Source organism: Orbicella franksi, chromosome 8 (genome assembly GCF_964199315.1).
Source record: "Orbicella franksi chromosome 8, jaOrbFran1.1, whole genome shotgun sequence".
NCBI lineage: Eukaryota > Metazoa > Cnidaria > Anthozoa > Scleractinia > Merulinidae > Orbicella > Orbicella franksi.
In genome coordinates this window covers 17,872,906-17,894,906 of record NC_138152.1, presented here as the reverse complement: position 1 = coordinate 17,894,906, position 22,001 = coordinate 17,872,906, and the positions used below count along the sequence as shown (strand labels likewise).

At 39.1% G+C, this 22,001-nt stretch overlaps 1 protein-coding gene across 3 annotated transcripts; it reads right to left on the bottom strand.

The window, feature by feature from the left end:
• Positions 1-470: 470 nt before the first annotated feature.
• On the bottom strand, positions 471-21,761 carry LOC145494080 (extracellular sulfatase Sulf-2-like). Of its 3 annotated transcripts, none has more exons than XM_081473543.1 (10): positions 21,212-21,761; positions 20,416-20,894; positions 14,149-14,470; positions 12,598-12,921; positions 11,254-11,391; positions 10,315-10,365; positions 8,511-8,830; positions 7,423-8,097; positions 5,756-5,898; positions 471-5,473 (listed from the first exon to the last, which is right to left on the bottom strand). In XM_081473543.1, the coding sequence occupies exons 2-10, from the start codon at positions 20,807-20,809 to the stop codon at positions 3,671-3,673; spliced, it is 4,170 nt and encodes a 1,389-aa protein (XP_081329669.1). In that variant the 5' UTR covers positions 20,810-20,894; positions 21,212-21,761; the 3' UTR covers positions 471-3,670. The 3 variants fall into 3 exon arrangements, with proteins under 3 accessions (XP_081329669.1, XP_081329671.1, XP_081329670.1); XM_081473545.1 differs by lacking the exon at positions 21,212-21,761 and adding an exon at positions 20,991-21,196; XM_081473544.1 differs by lacking the exon at positions 21,212-21,761 and having other exon boundaries at positions 20,416-21,196.
• Positions 21,762-22,001: the final 240 nt, after the last annotated feature.

Here is a 22,001-nt window from a genome sequence, read left to right as displayed (position 1 = left end):
GAATTGCGGTTAGCGGCTGCGGTAAGCGACTTTTTGTTGTAGAAACTTTCGTCGCGTTTTCTATAAAAATTATCTAGTTGCTTCGGCGAGATAATCTTATCTTGATTCGAAGTTGTTAAGTCTTCCTGATTTGAAAACATGCTGAGTCACTTTATAAATTTTACTGTGTTAATTTCGCTAATCTCTAAAGAATAACACTTGAGTTGCTTTGTCGCAGTTGTTCTAACTTGCATATTGTAAATAGATAGTTTTCTGTCGGTTTTCGCCGATAACCACACTTCTAAAAATAATTAAACTGTATTTGTAAATACTATCCGGCGAGTTGGAAACCAGCTGGAAACCAAGAAAGGTCAGAAAAGTATTTTATGCTCTCAAAGCGGACAGGATTAGGCAAGTTTATATTTGCGGTAGTACATTAAACTTAAACACCGTGAGTCTTCGAAATTTTGGACGTTTTTAACTTGGAAAATATTTACATTTTCCTAGTTCTAGTGGTGGGACGATTTCACTCCATCACTCCTTCACTAGGTCACTTCCTGCTAGACATTTGGAATCCCGGGGAGGGACTCCCACATGAGAAGGTCAGGGATGCTCACCCGACTCGCGTACGCGTATGGGAGCTGCCGAAAACCGGGAGCAACTTTTAATTCTAAAGATGAGTGCTGAAAGTTTTAAATTTTCGTTTACCACCTTTGAATCTCAATGTATTTTACTACAGTATTGACTGTTTCAGTTGTCAGGTATTGACAAACATGGTTGGAGTTATAGAGGGTAAAATCAGTAATAGTAATTGGACCGAGTGTCTCCGATTAGGGCTGCTGGTGGAGTACAATTTTGGAGGTAGTGGCGCGAGTAATTTCAAAATCAGACGAGCGCCAATTGAAGCGCGAGGCCGATTTCAAATTACGAGCACGATCACTCCCTAAATTGTCTGACAGTAGGTCCAATTATTAATTAATACCAAATGTAACAAATTTCGAAATTAAAAAAGTCTTCGGAACTTTAGGGAAAAAGTCAGCAGCCCTTTCCACAAACATAAAGAATGAAGTCAATGACGTAGGTATCCAATTACAGGTATCCAATTCTCCGTAGAAAAAAGATTGCGGCTTTACATTTTACCACAATACCATACGAGCCTAATACAGCCTGTAAAGCACAAGAAAAGCCACATTTTTGCAGTATTTGTTAATGTGCTATCGACATTGTGTGTGCTAGGGTTGAAGGTTTTAGAATGTTGCTATACGTTTTCATGAGCGTTTTTTAAGTTTCCGTGCGTTAAGAATTAAGGGTAAATGTACCAATCGCCATCTTTTTTCCTACGGTGGATTAGAAATAGTTGTAATTGGATACCTTTTATTGGACACCCACGTGACCTCGCGCGATTACGTGACAAATCACGATCGAGAATTTTGTTATAGAAATTGACCTGAAGGGAAACGAAAATTGCTTCGAGTTAGCCGGGGGTTCAAGTTACCGTTGGTAAAATTACAGTAAATGAATGACGGAAATCCAGGGGAAATCGATTTTAGGATAAAGGATAGGCCGTGAAAGTCGTCTTCAGAATTTATGGCAAGTACTGAAGCACAGCTCTACGATTTAATATCGCATAGGCATCTTTGAAATAAAAACTCTACTTCTTTTGTCAGGGCTGGTAGAATATGGAAAGTATTTTAAAGTTGACTTTTACTAAACTCTTGGAAAACTCACAGGCTCTATTTTGGCGCATCGAATTGCCTGTCCTTGCATTTCTAAATTAATCCGCAGATTCATTGGTCATACCATGGAAATTCTTTAGCAAACGCGATTCGTTTCTTACGAAATGAAGTTAGATAGCCGGCCATTAAGTTGCACGGAAATGCTACAGAAGAAGGTAGTTCCTTTACGTCACAAGTTATGTTTGGGGTAAGATTGCTCGTGTACCGCAGAAGACCCAGGGTAGCGGCAAGTCGCTCCTTAGGCAGCGAGAGTCTGTTGGCACACAGTATTCACCATGGTCAGTGCCTGGGTCAGTGTACATCATCAAAATTGAAAAAAACGCAGTTGCTAAACTCGACTTTGTTTTTGCTGATTTTATTCACACTAGCACCATACAAACCTCTGAAATAACTTAGAACTATGTATAAAAAAATTTCCAACAATTTAACCTAGAAAACTATAATTTTTAGCAAGCTTCTATTTGTTTTCAGTGAAACAAGTAGCATAACTAATTTGCTTTCGTAAATAAAGAAATTATCTTTCGAAGACTTTTTTCCTTTAAACTTGACAGCAACATCTGAAAGAATCATCAACTTGATAATCTTCTTGTTGTACACACCGGTATAAAACAGACATAAATAGCTAATTTGTGCTAACGTACCACCTTTGATTGTAGTAAGAACTGATTGAAATTAACTGCAACCCAACGACAATTCTACAAATAGCACAGCTTTATAACAATTATGGATAATGGACGGATAGATTTCCAAAGGAAAATACCATCTAATCTACCAGAAGTCTTTAAATTTTTCAATAAAATGAGTAAAAGGTTTGAAACATCTCTCAGGCAGTAATCTAAACGCTTCTACGACATTTTGAAAGCAAGGAGTTACCAAACCTACATAGCTCCTCACTTTGACGATAAATTAAGGGGAACGGAGGGAAAGTAGCAAAGAATGACTATTTCATGCGCCCTTCTGTAACTAAATGATCTTATTCAGACAGAACGGTACCTTGTAAGCCAATACATGGTTTGTTCGTTGTTGCTTCTCGTTTGGCGCGCTTTTTGTGGCCTGAAAAGTTCTGTAAACATGACTGCAAGCAGGCAGTATCTTTCCCCTGTTCATCCTTCAATTAGTGATTTACGTTTTCGTCGTCGGTTCGTTCATAACCTTTCCATCGCACCTCCTATTAAACCTGGTACAGCTGATTTCAGTGTAGGTGTAGACTAGTGTTCTCAATCAAAACGTGATATGCCGTTCATGATCCGACTATAGTCATACAACTCTAGCAAGTATACGCACATGTAGTTAAACTCAGTGACATTGTGTAACCTACACCAGAAAGTCCGATGATGGTTGTCTAAAATGTCCGGCGAATCATGTTTTGAAAACCTAAGTCTACACACTGGACTGAAAAATATTCTAAGCAAAAGGAAAAATTGTGGATTTGTTAGATTTGCAAACATGCCGTTGGCATGCCATTGTCAAATTAGCTTGTTTAAAACAATCGAGGAAACAACTGAGCACATGAAGGGAGCCCACGTTTGCAATTTCATGGTCAGAGAGATCCAATTTAGGGGAGGGGGTGGAAACGTTTGAAGAACTTCTTCAGACATTTGGCAGAATGGTATTTCCCCTCGACTGTTATCTGTGTTGCGTTTAGCGTAAAACTTACACGAGATTAAAAACTCTTAATGGAGAAAAAATGTTAAACAAACCTACTTAACATGAAATCTAAAACTTAATGGTCACTGAAGGTAGCACAAGAGTTTTCTTATCTCTTGCATTAAACACACCAAGTTGCAATAAAATTCTCATTTTCGGCCAGACGCTGTCGACCCTAGCATGTCGTTCATTAAAAAAATAACCTGCCATAATCCTTAAATGGATAAAAGAGAATTTCCTTGCCGTCCAAAGGTACGTTTTTGTGAAAATCTTCACTTAAATCTTAGTCCAAATGTGTCAGATATTTGTCACAGTGCGGACGGGGAAGGTTCTTCTTGAACACCGACTCCATTTTCGACAGGTGGTTCAATTCCACTCTTAGCCACCCCTCCCTCGCTGATTTGAGATGGTCTTTGACGCTTTGGCGGTCTTTGTTTAGATCTTTTCTTGGAATTTCTACTAGCAGATCGTTTACTTGATGGCTTTTTGCTTCGTTTCCGTGAAATGCCTGGTAATAGCTCATTCTGTTCTTTGTTACCGTTGTTTTCCAACTCTGATCTTTCACCTTCCAATTTTGACTCGACCTGTGTTTGGTTTTCAGCAGTCTTAATGACCTGTTTGTTTCCGTCCAATGAACCATTGTTTAAATACGGGCTTTGTTTTTCCAATGTCTTTTTCTTTGCTTTTCTTAGTTTCTTGGAGGTTTTAGCAGTTCCCATTTCAGAAGAATTATGTTCTCGTCCTCCGTTTTTTCGTCGCTTCGCAGATTTTTTTCCTGTAGGTTTCAATGTAAATATCTCCTTTAGATTCATTTCGTTTGTATGCTGTTCATGTGTAAGGGTCGTACAAGATGACGTGGGCAGAGCTGATGAATCTTTTGTCTCTGAAGACCTCGCGTCAGGTTCCGAAGACTTCACGAGAGCAGTCGTCGCAACATCCTGCGAACCAGTCACAGCTTGTGATGGTTTCTCTACAGTCATCTGCTCTTTGTCAGACCGCTCGTTTTTGAAATTTTCGCTGAAGTGGTTTGAAATGTTTTTCCGTGATTCTGATGTTCTGTCAAGGCTTTTAGAAACTTCAAACTTCTTTGTGTTTTCTTTTGGCAACGGCGAACTTTCCTTGCCAGATTTCTTTTTTGATTTCCTTGACTTTTTCAAGATTTTTTGCTTTCGTTTATCCACATGAGTTTCTTTTTCTCTCTTTCTGTCTACACGTTCCCTATTCTTTCGTCGCTTAGGTGATTTTTCTCTGAATGGTTTTCCTGTTAAATTCATTCCGCTTGTGTACTCTTTACTTGTAAGGCTGGTTGAAGCCGACGTAGGGAGAATGGAAGAAACGTTCGTCTCCAACAAACTCGTGTCGGGTTCCGAAGATTTACCGATGATTGTCGTGGGAGAGTTACCAGAACTCGCCACAGGTGCTACTGTATGTTGTAATTGTTTGTCCACATTTATCTGTTCTCGGTTAGACTTCTTGTTGTCACCGAAATGGCTTGAAACGTTTTTCTGTGACTGTGACATTTTGTTCAACGACACAATTGTCCTGTTTGTGTTTTGTGTTGGTAACGGGGAACTTTCCTCAGCGGAAAATGTCTGTTTTTTTTTCCCGACAAACGTTTCTTCTTCTTCTCTTACTCTGTTCTCGACAGAAGTCAGCACTTTTCGCCGTTTGGACGCCAATGTCGACTGAATCGTTGACTGTTCTGATATTTTTACTTTTGCCTTCGTTGGCACAGTAGTAGTAAACGGTAAACCCTCCACAGATTCTGTCATTACCGAAGTATGGTTGGCAGCGTTTGATGTATTCACGACAACTTCCGAGCGATAATACCTTTCAGACGTCAAAGGCCTAGCTGAACTTTTTGAAGATGTTTTCACATGTGATGGCAGTGTTGGTGAACGTATCACAGCAAGACTTTCTTTGGTTTTATTGACAGGTTCACGTGCGTGAGATGTTTGCGAGGTTGGTAGTGTTGGTGAAGTGGCATGTTGAGGGTACTTCTTGCCATGGTAATGCGTGCAGTGCTCTCCCTTGCAATCTCTCATTTTGCTGAGCTGTTGATGGAGCTCTGACAAAACGGCAGGGCTCACCTCATCAATTATGTTGTACAGCTAGAACATAAATTTGAAATAAGACGTAAGAATACCGGCAAGTGTTTTTAAGGCCTGGTATTTAACTGCCATTTTATCCAAACACATCTGAACTTGGCAAGCAAACTTGTAGGTTACGTCATTTGTGTGTACTGTTTGTTCGGTACCAGTCTTCCAATCAGTTTTGTCATATCAATATTGAACACAGACATTGTTTTGGCACTGGCATGTGATAGTCAAGTATTTATATGTTCCCCTACAATATGTTAACGTTCACAGTTGTCTTTATGTTTTCTACTGTACCTGGTATCGGTCTTTGTTGAGGTCAAAGTACTCGTAAAAATGTGTTATAAACTCGCAGTAGAGGAAGTTGTGACTAGCATTTATTGTCCGAAGGCACCAGTAAGAGTTATTGGCAGCGTTGGGACAGAAACAAAATTCTCTCCCTGAAACAAGAAACAGATAAAAGGTGCAAAACAGTCAGCATTTGAAGGACTTTGAATAATGATCTACCTCGCAGGAACCCCCGAATATACCATGCATTACAATTTGAATTCCAAACTCGCAGACTTGACTCGGGATGAACATTTTGAGAGCAACATGAATCAGACAACGCGGAATCAAGAAAAGAAAGTCACACACCGTCAGCCAGTTAAGTTTACTTTAGCCTGGTCATTTCAAAAACAAATTTGTGAGTTGATCATGATATTATAGCTTTGAGCTTATTTCTTGATCATACAAATCAGCCTGTAGAACCCCCTGGGACAACAGTACCCTGGGGGAGCATAAGGCATCCACAAACTCACGCCACTTTTCCCCGTTCTGGGCCAACTGGGTGATCGTTATCCAGTCCTTTCATGCGGCTCTTAACTCTTGGTGCACTGACCTTCTCTCGCCCTCGTTTCCTTTTACCCTGGGCCGCATGAAAGTGCTCCTCATTATTTAAGGTGGCTCACAACGGTTTCCAGCATTTTTGGCGCTTCTTCTTTGATGAATGAATGCTACAAATCTTTTTTAGTTGATGGCAAAATAATGTTATCATACAAAAGCCCAATCATCGGTAAAAAAGTTATGGTCATTTTCGTGATGGAAAAGATTACCATAGCAACAGCATTACCTGTTTAAAACACCCTTTATTTTAGTCTTACATGCTTGTAACTCTAAAACGAGTTCATCGAATCGTAGTTAGCATGTTAATACACAACATTTTGCCTAGAGTAAAAAATTCCGGGTGGAGGTCCAGAACTACTTTTAAGTATTGGAAAATTCAAGGTCGCCCTAAAAGTGTTCCCACAATGTTTCTAAAACTTTGTTAAAAGTTGAATGCTGTTATTCTAATTACAATTAAAAAAAACAAAAAAAAAAAACAATGGGTTTATGGGTTATAAGCGCTTATACATAAAATAAAAGGTGTTCCACAGGTTGTGATGGTGACTTGTAAAGTAGAGATAATGATCAAAACTTGTTGGAGGCCATTATAGTAGAGTTAACTGAGAAGGAATGGTAACATTAATCTGTCAAAGTGCTGAAAAATGATGGAAACTGTTGCCAGGCACCTTAACTGGAGCTGCATCACACAAGTTCCACCCAATACCTTCCACTGGGAATGTCAAACACTAACTGAAGATTAATTTATAACGAACAGTTCCAGATGAAAGCGTTGATCAACAGATTTAAATTGAAAGGCCACACACTATGGGTTTGGTCAACAGAGTTAAGGTGGCTCAAAACAATTTCCAGCACTTTCCAAAAGTTAGAAGATGATAACAACCTGTTCACCAATGACTGGGCAGTTTTTTGATATCATGATTCTAGCTTCAACTGATTAAGGGTGGTTGTCAAAAAACCATCGAAATCTAAGTCTTGGAAAGTGCTGGAAAGTGTGGCTAGGGTTGAAAGGTTCAACAATCAGCAAAGCGGTCACATCATGGCTACTACGCTACTATACGAACGTCGTCAAAGAACATTACCTGTCCACAGAGGGGGCAGTCGCCAGTGATCATTTGTTTGGTAAAAACAGTTCACGCCGGGACTTGCACATTTACTTCGTCTCGGCCTGACCTTCCTTTTCTTGGTCTCTGCCTTACGAGATGTCGCCTTTATCTGTTTACTTCGTTTTCTAAGTGGGGATGTCTGCGACCCATCGTCATATTGTTCTTTCCTTCCATCACCTTGGCCTTTGTCATGGGGGCCATTCCCACTGTTTTCCGTGATAGCCTTCTCAGGTATGGTACTGTTGCCATGGTCACATGGACAAGGGTACTCTATTAACCGATCACGCGAGCTGATCTGACGTAGTTTCTTCCTCAGGTCACGCAAAGCTCCCAGGCGCAGTTTCATGCCCTGAATTTTCTCTTTCAGTTTTCCAAGTCTTTCCTCAACGGCTTGTACTCCGGAAGTCCCGTATATAAAACCCACACTTGAGTTTGATTCCGGTCTCACGTTCGTGTCAGGAGTTCTAATTAGGGCTTTTGATTTGGAGCGTCGATTTTGAAGTCTAAGCGCCCTAGCCAATTCTTTCTCGTATCTTCTGGCGCTAAATTCGCTTCCTCTCTTCCTTGTACTGAAGCTGGAGTAGGGAGACCTTTTTGAGCGTCGTTTTAGTTCTCTTGTTAGATAATCCATGCCACTCACAATTAATTCATCTGCACGATAGTGGATAATGTACATAAAGTAAGTATTTTTCTACTGATAGCCAAAAAAACGAGCTGCAGTGCCAAAAAAAATTGAAAGATTGTCGAACAAAACTCTAAAAGAAATTTTAACCGCTTCCTCTTTCGAAAAATTTCTTAATTCCTTATTATTTTTGCTGCACGTTTATACAGAAATAAAACAGAGTGATGCATCCGACAAGAAAGAAACCTTATCAATTTTGCGGAAGATGAGTTACAATGATGTACTTCATGTAACCGTGACAAGTATTATTTCCTATAGTTCCTACAATAACAAAATCAGTCAAATCCTGACTATTACACAGCGCTCCCATCAAGCATAACACGTCATGTAGCTTTGCAACTGTTTCAGTAAAACACGCGAGCTCAGTTAAGGTTACACTCACCCTCATAGGGAAGCATGTCGCCTTGATTCACATTCACCTCAGTGCCCGGTCTTGGCTTCATGCAAACGCACATTTTCACAGGGGTGATAGTAGAAGTGTATGCGGTGGGCAGGTTGGTTGGAGCAGTGGCATTTCTTCTGCACTTTCTCAGTCTCGGTCTGCGATCCAGTGTCACGCATTCCCACAACTGGTTGGGTTGACATGGTGACTGGTACTTGGCCTTGGAGCAGATTCTCTCTAATACAGTCAACTTGCTATCTTTGGCTGTTATTGTCTTATTTCTTGACCTTCCTTCTAACATGTTCTTTGTTCTCCTCCAGCTAAAATGATACATTGCCAACATTTCTACAATGACCGTGTACAGTATTTCAAATTAGTTACATGCCTACATTCCCACATGTCACGCCACTCAATACGCGTGACAAGGTAAAGAGGGCTGGGAACTCTTTATAATTGACACAATTTATCTGTCAGCTGAGGTTTCTAACGGTTCACCACTAAATTTTCCATTTTCACCATTCGCCAAAACTGATCGCGTGGTAGGATTACGCGCGTGTGCTACAAGCCTATTTAATAATGAGCTCGAGATTTCAATTGCGTGATACTTGACGACAAGGACGCATCCCGTGGTAACTATCGCCCATAGAAATCGAGAACGGAGAATATTATAGTTTAAGTATAAATCTCATAACCGTTCAATTAAAAAATCGAACGTGGTTTAGCGCGGTCTGTACTCTTATCGACAACGATACGCGTCATCACAGTCGTCAAAATGTTGTGGACTCACGAGGCGCAGCCGAGTGAGTTCTTGATAAGAGTACAGACCACGCTAAACCACATTTCGATTTGTTTTTTTTTACCACAATATCAAGTCAAAGAAAATGTTTTTTCAGAGCGCGAGCTGAAAAAGGCATTGCGTGACACATTGACGCAAGCAGCGTTGTCTGGACTCTTATCCACAACGGCAAATTAGCCGATCAGATCGCGAGATTAGTAGCAAATGTGGTAAAAAAAACTTCATCGAAATCCTCTTCAAAGTCATTTCGAAAACCCAAAGTGAGCTGCCTAGCCAATAGGGTAACGGCAATTGTGATAAAACGCTAGAGTTAAAAAGTGGGCTCGAGTTCTTTCTGGCGTGAGAGTTGATGAGGTCATATATCACGCATAGTAATCTAATTGTTTTGGTCGTTCAAAACTTTATCTAAATTCTCTTCACAGACACTTCGAAAACGTAAAGAAGCAGCCGTCATTTTGTTAACAACTGCTAGGCTACTCACTATATACAACGGAAAAGATAGTAAGTAGGGTAGCCAATCAGAGAACGGCATTCGTGATAGAATGTTAGAAGATTTATACTACCAGGCGATAGAATACCCACGGAGTGTTATCGACTAACTTGTGCATGCCTAACCCATCACAACAGACCTTTCAGTACAGCTTCATAGCACTTTTGTAGTACTTCTTAATTGGACCGCATTATATTTAGGTTGTCATGAACTTTTACGCTTTGACAAAAACAAACATTTCGAAGCCATGCTTATGAAAATGCCTCTTTCAAGAGAGTAGATTTCAGCAACTTTTTAAAGGGGCCGCTACTTTCGGGGGGGGGATCATTCTTACTTTCGGGAGAGGGGGCGTTACTTTTGGGATTTAAAAGGAGTGTAAAAAACTAATTCAGTATTTTTTGGGGGGGGGGAGATGGGGGCGAGGAGGCGTTACTCTCCGGGGTAGGGCCTTACTTTCGGTCCTTTAAGAGTTATCGTTGTCTTTTAAATAACATAATTCGTATTTCACTTCAGCTTACCCTCGAGACCTTTCAATAAGAATAGTGTCCCTCCAGGTAACATGAGTCCTTCTGCGTAAAAACAAAACAAAACAAAACAAAAAAAACAAATATTAAATACCTTCATTTTCCTTAAGGTTGGCTTTGGTCGTTGCGATCGTTGAGCGATCCGTACGACCACCAATCCAGCTTATGTTTGCCACGCTCGCTGGGAATAAAAGAAAATGCCTGCTAGGAATGGGATCAAACAACGACGCAGGCATTCTGGTATATTTATCTTCGAACTGGATCGCTACAATCTCTGGAAAGTAGTTTTCACATGCCATCTGAGTACGATCGTTGCGAGATAGAGCTGAAGTATATCTCAGTAATCACGGCCACAACGATCGCTGGACCTTTTTTTACTCACCGACCATGTGGCGATCACGTGGTATCAAACCTTGTACAAGAACTCAAGGATTCCGATATTTATTGTCCAAACGTAAAACTAAGCCGAGCAAGCAATAATTGTATCGCCAACTTCTTGCAGCGCCCAGTTAGAATACTTAATGTTTCTTACATGGACTCACCAAACAGCAGTCCTGAATAACTCTTTTTATTGTGAGTGCCTGATTGATACAAGGCACAAGGAGTGAATCAATCAATCAATCAATCAATTAATCAATCAATCAATCAATCAATCAATCAATCAATTAATTTTATTTAGAGAGGGTGACACGTGACAGTATAAACTGATAAACTAGTGGCCCTCTGCGCTAAAAATCTACGAGTGATTATGAAATAACTAAGTATAGTACAAAGTATTAACAATAAAAAGTTACAATATGTAAAAAGTTACAATAAAAAGTTACAAAAAAAATATGTATATTTATGTACATAATTAGAATGAATTAAAAATTCCTAAAAATTCCTAACTAAAATAAATAAAAGTTAAAATATTAAGTTAAGTGAACCGTGTACCTTTTTGCTCTCCTTCCATATCTTGTTTTTCTGAAAAGTTTCATAATAGAAACACCGTCCATGTCTTTAGGAATTTTCACGCCGGCGATATCCAAAAATGTGGGTGCCAAGTCAATGTTTAAAACCATGTCTTTCATACTTGATGAAAACAAAATCAATAATCAAGTTAGATTGTTTTCTCATAACGAACGATTAAACCGCTTAGAAAAGGAAAAGTGGAAAGTTACACATCGCAAAAAGAAAGTATTTTCCGTAAGGTACAGTATATAACAAGGGTAAAAGATAAGAACTTTGTGCAAAATATACTAACTCAACTAATTTACCGAAAGCTATTTACAGTTGACGGCGGCAATTTGTCAAGTGTTAAATCTGGATACTCAAAAGATACTTTTGAGTATCCAGATACACATAAAGATACTTTCAGCGTTTTAAAAACTGATTTGTAACCAGGTGGTTCCATGATAAATATAAAAATGTTACACTGATTGAGAAAAGCTATTGAAAATCTTTAAAACCCAACGTTTCGGCTATTAACATAAGCCTTCTTCAGGGGTAATAAAAAACAAACGTTGGGTATTAAAGATTTTTAATAGCTTTTCTCAACTAGTGTAATATTTTTATATTTATCATACTTTAATTAAGCAGTTTGAACTTAACGTTTTGAGAAATCAATTCAGTTTTAAGAAAAACACAATAGAGGGAAAGGTTGGAAATGAGATCTCCAAGTAGTTAATCAGTTGGCGGTATTACGTTAGCTCGTATCCAAACGACCTTGTAGCTTTCATGAAATGTTCCAAATGAGTAGCAGTGTCTAGTCGTGATCTGTCAAGTCCCATAGTCCATACCGATCCTGTTTTTTGGATTGTTGAAAACTCAAAACTTGTTTACCATCCAATGAAATACGGTCGAAGTCTCTTTACGATCACCATTTTAAAACCCGTTGGATTGTCACTCAAATCTTGTACTTAAAAAGTTCTTGTAAGCGAGACCAAGCGTTCTTTCGCGTATGCGTCGGCGACCACCTTTGGAAATTACCAAGTGGTATCTTGCTTTGTTTTTAGGTAGAGAGCTTTATGCGCGGAAAACTCTGCTAAGCGACCAGATTCTATTGTTTGGACTTGTGATCGTTTACAAGAGCTCATTAATGACCACTTTTTGTTATTGCCAGGTCGTTGCTTGCGGGAACTTTAAATGTATTTCCAAAGTTGGCAAATTTTAATGTGATTAACTCCTGGACTTAAATTAAGAACAATACAAAGCAAACAATTGTTTTTAAAATAAACCTTTCTAAGTGATATCGCGAAGCACACAGTCTTGTACCAATATCCACTTGTCGTCTCTCACCTGATATTTTTGGGTATGATGGGACCTCTAACATAAAAAGGTACTCTGATGTCGCTCTCAAATGGCATGGACTTTCCTTTAACCAAACCGAACTGTCCCAGATGATACCCATGATCTGAAGTGAAGAAGATGTACGTTTCGTTTTCAATTCCTAGAGACTGTAGTGTGCGGAAGATTCGCTCGATGGAGTCATCAACCGAAAGCAGAGTTTGAAGGCGGCGGCGGTGTAACAGATCTACAAATTCTATCTTTTGTGCGTCCATCGGGGGCGTCTCCCTTAAGATCCACTGTTTGTCCATCGAAATAAAATTCCAGTTGTCATACCTACGGAAATCAAAAATGTTAGTTTTTCTAAGATGACAAACAACAAAGCCGTTTTGGCAAATCTTTGTGGAAGTACCAACATTTTCTCATTCTTATTTGTCCAATCGAAGAAAATGAAATCACTTACAAAGTTGTGACGTTAGCTTGTGACGTTAGCTTGTGACGTTAGCTTCTCAGACTTCTCACTTTAAATTATCGCGTCAACTTATCACGTTAGCTTATCACGTTGGCCTATCACGTTAGCTTATCACGTTAAATTACCGCGTTAACTTATCACGTTAGCTTATCACATTAAATTACCGCGTTGACTTATCACGTTAGCTTATCGCGTTAAATTACCGCGTTAACTTATCACGTTTGCTTACACGTTAGCTTATCACGTTAGCCTTGTCGCCATAAGGAGACGTCATGATACCACAGGGGGCATACACTATAGTTAAGCAGGATGAGAGTAAACAAAGGAGTGAAAAGAAAAAAATCTCTTTGTTTTTATATAACACAATGTCTGATATAAAACATAAAGAAATCTGTGCAAAGCACAACGATCTAGGCGCTACTGTTTCTTAGGACATGTGGATGGCAGTCGTCCGTCAAGTTCAGATAAGAAAAAACAGTAGGAGACAAGGAATATACGGGTAAATTAGTTAAGTCTTTTCATTGCTTTATTTACTCTTATTCTACTCAAATAAAGCGCATGCTCCGTGTGATGATACTCGGTTAAACTATCGGAGACGAGATCACTTCCTGTTGCCTAGCTGCATAGGCTTCCAGAATTCCCAATCTTTTCGATCTGTCACAAAGTTACACAATATAACACCATTTACTGACAAAGCAAAACCACGTCAAGATGCCAAACGGCGTTTTGTTCGGTACAACTAAAAAATTCTCTGACACAATTGGCCTTGTGGGTATAAGGACATTAAAAAATCCCAGTCCAACGTTAAGTTGTTAACGAACACCAGTTATAACCAGAAGTTTATAAGCATTTAAATTTCTGATGTAACACCTAATTCTCCCCGCGGCACAAGGCAAGGTAGCACTACAGATGACAATCTCCTTTCCATTGCCCGCGCGCTTTCAACTGTGAACAAAATAAAGACCGGAACCAGACAACTCTGGTTCCGATTTGATCAAGCGTATGTGTCCAAATTCATTAATGGTTTCTGGGACCCCAATTCTTGCTTCTGACCGAAAAGGATCATGAACGGGATTGACGTCATTACATACCTCGGAGCACGCGCATTGGGAAATGCGTTGCTATACTGAGGAGCAGCAGTCTCAGGGCCATGAGGAGCCGAATGACTCACGACAGCGAGAAACGGACTGTCAGGCTTGGCTTGTTTGGTTCGCCGTATAAATGATATGCTGCGGTTAGTGATAAGATCAGTGAAGTAATCTTCTTTATAACTCATCTTGTGCCGCTCTTTATACGTATTGTGTCTCAGAGTGTAGTTGTAGAACTTGGAGTTGTGTAGCAATCCTTCCCATCTGTTCCAGCCCACTGGAACCCAACTCCCGTCATATTCGTTCAGATACTTGCCAAAATAACCTTGGAGAAAAACCAAACAATCCTTTATACTACGGCTAAACGTACACCAGCGGAACTGGGGCCTGTTTCTCGTAAGCCCCGGAAACTTTTCGGGCCCGTAAAGCCATGTTTAGTTTATCTTTATCTACAAACGGAGAAGTGTATACACCTGAAATGTCTTGTGCGAAGGGAGCCTCTGTTCATACTAAGAATATGTGAATAAAACAGCTCTGTAATCATAAGGTTGGAGATTTTGCCACGGCTTTCCGGGTGCGAAAACTTTTCGCGACCTTCCAGAAACGGGCCCCTGGTCTTAACAGTTTAAAAGCAGCTTCCAAAGCAAATTGCCTTGCAGCGGTATTAGTACGTAATAATGCCACTGCAAATACCGTGTAATATTGACCTGTGAAGCCAATGGTACTTTTCGCCACACGATTTCGCGATTTAAAGAAAAAATCGCGAAATTAGAGTGACGCGAACAATAAGTGTCGCGAACATGACATGACGCGAAAATCAAGCGACTCGCATCATTTCACTGTTGACATATAGTCCCGCCCTTGCGTTTTTGTTAATTTTGACGTTATTGTACCTTTGATAAAGTCGGTTTACTAAACTCAAAGACATGTTAAAGTAACATTGCTAAGGAAATAAATTGTACTACTCAAAAACGCGAAAGTGATTCATAACACAAAATTTTCGCAAAGTCATGGAATTGAAGTGTCGCGAAATATGCGCACCTAAAAATCGCGAACATTTCATGTAATAAGGTAGCTGGTCAATAGCCAGGTATTCAGACTCGCGAGGAACTGAGTGTAAGGAGGATGCTGGCTACTACATGTAAGATTTGTTTTCTTCGCAGTTTGAAAAAAAGAGAATAAATTAACGAGACCAAAATACGGTTTTTGAAAGTTATGCTAGATCGCGCAATTTTAAAGTATTTTGTTACATTTAAATACAAAGTACTCTTTAAAATTCGATCTGGGGGTTGAAAACTAAAGGAAAACAAAAGGTTGAATGAAATGCCGTAAAATTTCGGTTATAATCACTGGGGCTAAACAACTCAGTTCATAGGGGGCTTCGGGGAGGCTTGTAAACGCAGGGGCTCGTATACGGGGCGGAGGCCGGGAGGGGTTATAAGCGGCATAAATTAAAATGAGGAGTATGGAAAATTGCGAAATGTAGAGAATACAGATTCTTTTAATTTTGCGGCAGATCATGGTTGATACTTGTTCACCCATTCACCTACCCTCACAGTACCCGGTTAGAAAGGTTCGAAATCTGCGCGAAACCTTTTTTCGGTTTTAAATTTAAGAAAGTCATGCTTTCAGACAAATGGCTTTATGAAAAAGCTATTTAGAGACTTCCTAATTGGATAACAAGGTAGAAATTCAATTAGTTCTTATTAACACAAGTGGGTGAGGATATCTTACTACAGAAGGAAATCGAATTTAGCGCGAAGTGAAAATCAAATTAACCCTTTCAGTAAAACCAGAAGCTTGGCAATGAACCAAGTTTGGAAAAGGGAAAGAAAAATAATAACATCCGCATCTGTTTTCGGAGTGGACTAGACCCATGCTTTGAATGATCATAAGAGATGGTAAAACCGTGTGATCGAAAAAAATGAACCGCAAATGCAATCAGTTCATTTTGAATATGTACTTAGCAGATGGTCCATAACATGCTGGATACTTCTACCACATGCTTACATGTTGATAAACGGCCATTGAAGTCCCCGCACATGTATGAGTTATTTATTTACTTATTTCATTCCAGCCAGTCTTTTGTAAAAAAAAAAAAAATGTTTTAGTACTTTCCGTGATCAGGGCGTGCTCCATGGCAATATAAATGCTAAAGCTGCTAAGCTTCAACGGATGTTTTAAAAATATCTCATTTTCAAACGTTACTTCTCATTTCTGTTTTAATCGGTCTTATCAAGAACCTAAACTCTGTTTCGTGTCATGCTTACAACCGATATTTATTTCTATACGTTTATATTATTATAGTTCCTAAAAGCGCTTTCTAACTTTCTTTATGAATTAAGACATGTTGGAATGTGTCTGGGCAGTCTGACAGAGGTTTAAAATCCCATTAGCACTGACTTTCGTCAAGGCACTCAATTATTATTCAGTGGTTTCAACAAGGTTTTCCAAAGACAACTCTTGTCCGGTTGAATATCATCATTCATGAGATAAAAATTCGTTTGATGTCAACAAACATTACCAACTTGTTAAAATTTTATTTATTTCAAAGTCTAAAAATATTGCAACGAAAGAATGTAAACATGGCATCAAAACCGTGATAGATTTATTACTTTTCAATGAGTTGTGAATCGAGAGAATGTATTGTTTTAACTGAACTTACACGTGGTCTTGGCAAAAGGCACCTAGTACTGAATTACAATGTTTTCTGTTTTTTTTTTTAGCATAGTAGGAAATTTGTATTTTTTTTGTGGTTTTGTTCAATGAGGAGCGTTAGTCAATGCTCTTTTCATTGAGGGACACTGTTTCTCGATTTACTCACTGGCATTTCCTTTTATAATCATTACTTCACTGTACAAAAAATAAAACCCTCTGGAATCCAAAATTAGTACAATCGCGCCTCCATTGCGGTTTTTCTATGGGTAATTTTAGCATGCTAGCTGTCATTATCAACATACCGTTCATTTCGCAGCTTTGATCGCTTTACTTCATTTTCATATTTTGTCAAGTATTTTTCTCTGACTAAGCCCTGATCAGACTATACTGATTTTAAGACAATTAATCATTGTGTCGTTCTTCATATTGAAATCGCTGCCATGGGCTTGCAAATGTATTCCGGGAAACCTTCCAACAGTTTTTTCCCTGATCACTGAATAAATTTTGAAACATCAGTCTTGAGATGGGTCGCGTGTGACTGGCAAATGGGGAAATTCTCTCTCTTTTTCTTAAGGAAACGCTTGCCAGGTAAAAAGTCAAAAGTTTAATATCACCTTTAGTTGGTCTGTCAGTTCAGTGTTCTGCCACAGTAAAGTATGAACAAGTGCTGGGCTGTGGCCTGGGCCGTACAGACTCTTTCAGTTGAGCTAACAGACTTTTCTGTGTATGAAAAAGTTTCCGTGTATTTGGCGTCACGTGAGGCCGGCAAGAGAAATGACACAGGCATAGAACTGGATAGCAACTTTTGGCATATGTGTTCCAAAGGGCGAACTTTACTGATTACAACTAAAATGCCTGCAGCTGAAGGGGATGTGTTTACTCGTTGGCATTCAGTCGCTAGCTCTTGCCTGTCTGACTAATAGCTTACGGTACACTTTAACATGTCACCAAGCATTTGAAAGGTGCTTCCCCCTTTGTTTTCGACATAAACTCCGATTTTATCAGTTGGCCGCAATCCAAAAAAGAAAATGATTCCATCATGGAACTCTCTCAGACTGCCCATGGTTTTTAATAGTTTTCACACAATATAGAAATTAAAACAATACATGTTTAGAAAACAGTCCCAAGAAAATACGCGGGCTGATTGGTTAAAAATCGTGTTTCTATAACTCGATGGACACACAGAACTAGCACGAGCTGTTGTCGAAATGATGGCGTGAGCAAAGAGAATTTACACTTTGATAATCAAAGTTAACAAGTTGTTTTCCTTGTTTTCGTCGCGGTGTTTTCTAAAAGAAATAGAAAACATGTTCTCCGTGTTTCTATCGAGTTATAGAAACGCTCGTAAAAGTTTGGGAAAACTCGAAAAAGCTATGGAAACAATCGCCTGCGGCTCGTGTTCCAACAGCATTTCTCGTTCTCCCAAACTTCCACTCGTGTTTCTATTTAACAATTAGATTATGAGCTCGAGATTTCTATGAGGTGATAGTTGATGAGGCCGAATAGAAATCGAGAGCGAATAATCTAATTGTTTTAGTAGAATTCTAACTGACATTAACGCAAATAACGGTTTCCAATTAATTTTCAACGCTTTATTGAACTTTACGCTTTAACAAAATCGCACGCATTGAATTGTCCTTGGTTAATTTGCAGTTGTTTAGGCGCGCGCACCCGTTTTTTCAATAATTTCAACTTTTTAAAGTCAAGAATCGGTTAATGTCCTTCTTTTAGTCTTCTCAGGAATTTAATTATCCATTTACATCTAAACTTTCTTCCAAAACTTCAGAAAAACGATAAAAACGTCGCATTTCGTGGACTACCGCCAGCCACTGCACTCTAATGGCTGATAGTATACGATTAGCTCAGCCAATCAGATTGCAGCATTTGCATTAGTATACTAGTAGAATTCTACTAAAACTCGATAGAAACACGGTACATGTTTTCTATTTCTTAATTGGAAACTCTCCTTTGTCTCCACCTCAAAGATATCTTTTGTCCCGACTCGTGCGAGCAAGAGTGATGTGTATTTTTGGGTGATATTTTCCAGTGCCGGGGAAACTTGAATAGCATTTATCCTACTGTATGTCGATCAACTCTGGTCAGTGCTGCTTTTATTTTCCAAGCAATGTCCCTTGGACATGAAATTTCGTTTGTAAAACAAGTTTTGTTTTTATTTTGGATGTTCTTATGATTTCTTTCGCTTAAATCAGTAATACCATGTATTGTGATGGAAATACCTTAATAAATTATTGTTGTTGTGTTTTCAGGAGCAAAAATTAAAATTTTGACAGGAAAATCGTTTAATGATCAATTTGAGCGACGCAGATGCCGGCGATACGAACTGTAATGCATGATTTCTATACACAATAAAGAAAAACTAGAGAAAGACAGATACTTTCATGTACAAGCAGTATTTGGCGCCAAAACAACCATTGGTGATGCTTTTGGCCCATTTTAATATCGGAAGTCCTTCAGAAATTTGATAGCAATCAAGAGATAGCACTGGGGGCCAAAAACTGATCAATTTGCGGATGTTTCACAAGGAGAAACTATTTACGGGAATCTTTCTCGTTATTACGTGCCGTGAATATTTTGCCAAGAAGAAAATAAGTGTTATAATCGGTCACGCACTGAAGATTTTAAACATGTAAGACAATCACTTAAAAGGGATTGACTAGGTGCAGCCTGAGAAATAAAACGACCCACAATACTAAAGCTTATGAAAACGAAAATTTTAAACTGTTTTCCATGGTCCACTGATTTGATCAGATAAGACAACCTTAAAAGCTAAAGTCGGCATTCCTTGAATAACTTGTCTGAAAATCACAACCAAACGCCACTTAGGAACAAATGAAAACAATACAATATGGCGAATCGCCCATGAATCAATATCATGAACTGCAATGGAACTTATAACAAAAAATAACAGTTATTTAAAAAACGAGTCACACTGACTAGTTAGACCAAGACTGAAAAGTGCTTTGAGTTAGAGTTTTAAGGACTAGACTTTGCTTTGTGCTTAGCTTTTAGCTTTGCCTTGTGCTGTTTTAGCTCTGCGGAGTGAACATCACAAAACCCGCGCGAGATCTTTTCAGTGAAAATATCTAGTTTTGAGAGATGAAGTGGCTGCGTAAGAAGGTTTGAGTGATAATCACCTAGCCAAACCATCAAGAACCGTGGGAATAGATAAACAGGTCAACATTACAGTAATCCTAACTGAGCGGCAGCCGCGTCGCATGACTAATATCAAATCCCACTTTGTTGTATTACCGTTTTGATGAATTGGTTATAGCAAGTCAGTACTACAATCATTGACTTACCAGAAACAATATACAATAACTGTGCGAAACAATAGGCCTGCCATTGAAAATCAACGAACAATACAATGTGTGCGCTATTCCGGTTACCTGTGGAATAGACCTTTGTGACAACAACTTTGAGCATATGTTGAACAAGTTCCATGTGACTCGGTGGGAGTACCTGGTGTCGATTTCATAATTTTGATCACGTCGTGGTTGCTTTTATTGTCGTCTTGTAAAAGTTAAATCAGGAGGGCGCGATGATTAAGCTTAATTAAAGCCGTCTGAAGTGTACAGTCTATAGTTCACTTACCCGTTACATATCCTGATAATTCCAGGTACCTTGCGTAACTTTTTCTCTCCGGTCCTTTCCTCCACGCTGGAGAGGAGCAATTCAAATTATTGGTGAACGTGTGGTGGTTATGAGCGTAGGAACCTGTCAAGATGCTCGAGCGGGAAGGACAACACATCGGAGTTGTGACGAACGCGTTCACAAAGTCAGCACCTCCTCGTTGCAAAATTTTCTGCGTTTTCGTCATGACATCTGGTGATCCTAGTTCTCTATCTAAGTCATCTGCGAGAATAAAAACTATGTTGGGTCTACTTGACGATCCTGTACCGCTTAGAACATTATTCTTTGGCTTGCGTGCAGCTGACGACAAATCACACAACAGGAGCACAACGAAAACCACGTAGGTTTTCGCCATTTTGGATCAAAACGAAACTCCGATGACTGTGAATTTGGCTTGATTGTTTGAAGAGGCAGAAATCCAGGCCGCCAGGAATAGAAATCTAAAGAGGAGATAACGAAAACATATCAGACAACATCACTGATCCATTTTGAAGTGCGAATGGCTTCAAATATTTCAATTGTCGGTATGAAATTACTTTTGAATCCCGCGATGATTGAGAAGATATGCAAAATAATTTCAAATAAAACGGACAAATTCCCGCTGGGATTTGGTGGGAAATTTGTCACTCGATAAAAATACTCGGTGATTGATTAGGCACAGACTGTAACTTAAAGGGAATGAAACCTCATGAAGGAGACGAAAATGGTCAGCACATATCACACGGAAAACCTGAGTAACTTCCCTTCCAGCACACACCTTTCCGCGAATTTCCGCAGGGAATTTGATGTTGAGGTAATTAATGTCTTGAAAGCGGAGCTCCAAGTCTGATATAGCTGTCTGGCAGGAACTTTTGACCAAAAAAATGCGCACGGTCACCAACAGATAGCAAAGCGGAATAATACGTAATGTAAGCACCCCTGTATTATGCCGAGGAATTTGGTTGTAATTTAGGGGTCGAGATTTGAGTCATCTATAAACCGGAAACAGTGCTTGAGAAATGAAAACAGATCAACTGATAAACATAAGACGGGTGGGAAGTGGAAATGATAACCCTGAAAAAGACAAACAAACAAACAAAAAAACTGAGTATCTTGTTTAAGGCCGGCAAAAAAGTTCTAAAAAAGAAGGGAATGCGACAACGTGTGTTTGATTGAATAGCAGAATATGTCATCAGTAGCAGACCACCTATCGATCAATCTTTGCAGATCGCTTTTCTTACCAACGGACACAATAATAGAGAGGGAGTTATGTGAGGTTTTTTGGTATGGTTTTTGTTCGTTTTATTAGCACTTATTTACAGTTGTTCTCTCATGTGGCTCTCTTATAAGATACGTAAAGTAGCTTTAGAGTTACAGCCTTCAGTTTTTCAATTGAGACGACTTTAAGACTTAAAGATTGTTATGAATATATATCATTTTTTATTTTATCACCGAGCCAAATTATTTACATTTCAGACGTCTAATAATCCTGACAAACGAAATCCAGTGCTGAGGAACTGATACGACTTCAGTTTATTGTTAAGAATTTTAGAGTTTCCACCACAAAA

Bases quoted from the DNA above. Each gene is read 5' to 3' on its own strand.
- LOC145494080 (XM_081473543.1), bottom strand. From the start codon at position 20,809: ATGGCGAAAACCTACGTGGTTTTCGTTGTGCTCCTGTTGTGTGATTTG. The intron at 10,366-11,253 runs GTACACGGTTCA...GTTTTTACGCAG, and splicing joins TATGGAAGGAGAGCAAAAAG to AAGGACTCATGTTACCTGGA. The intron at 8,831-10,314 runs GTAAGCTGAAGT...GTATCATTTTAG, and splicing joins CTTATTGAAAGGTCTCGAGG to CTGGAGGAGAACAAAGAACA.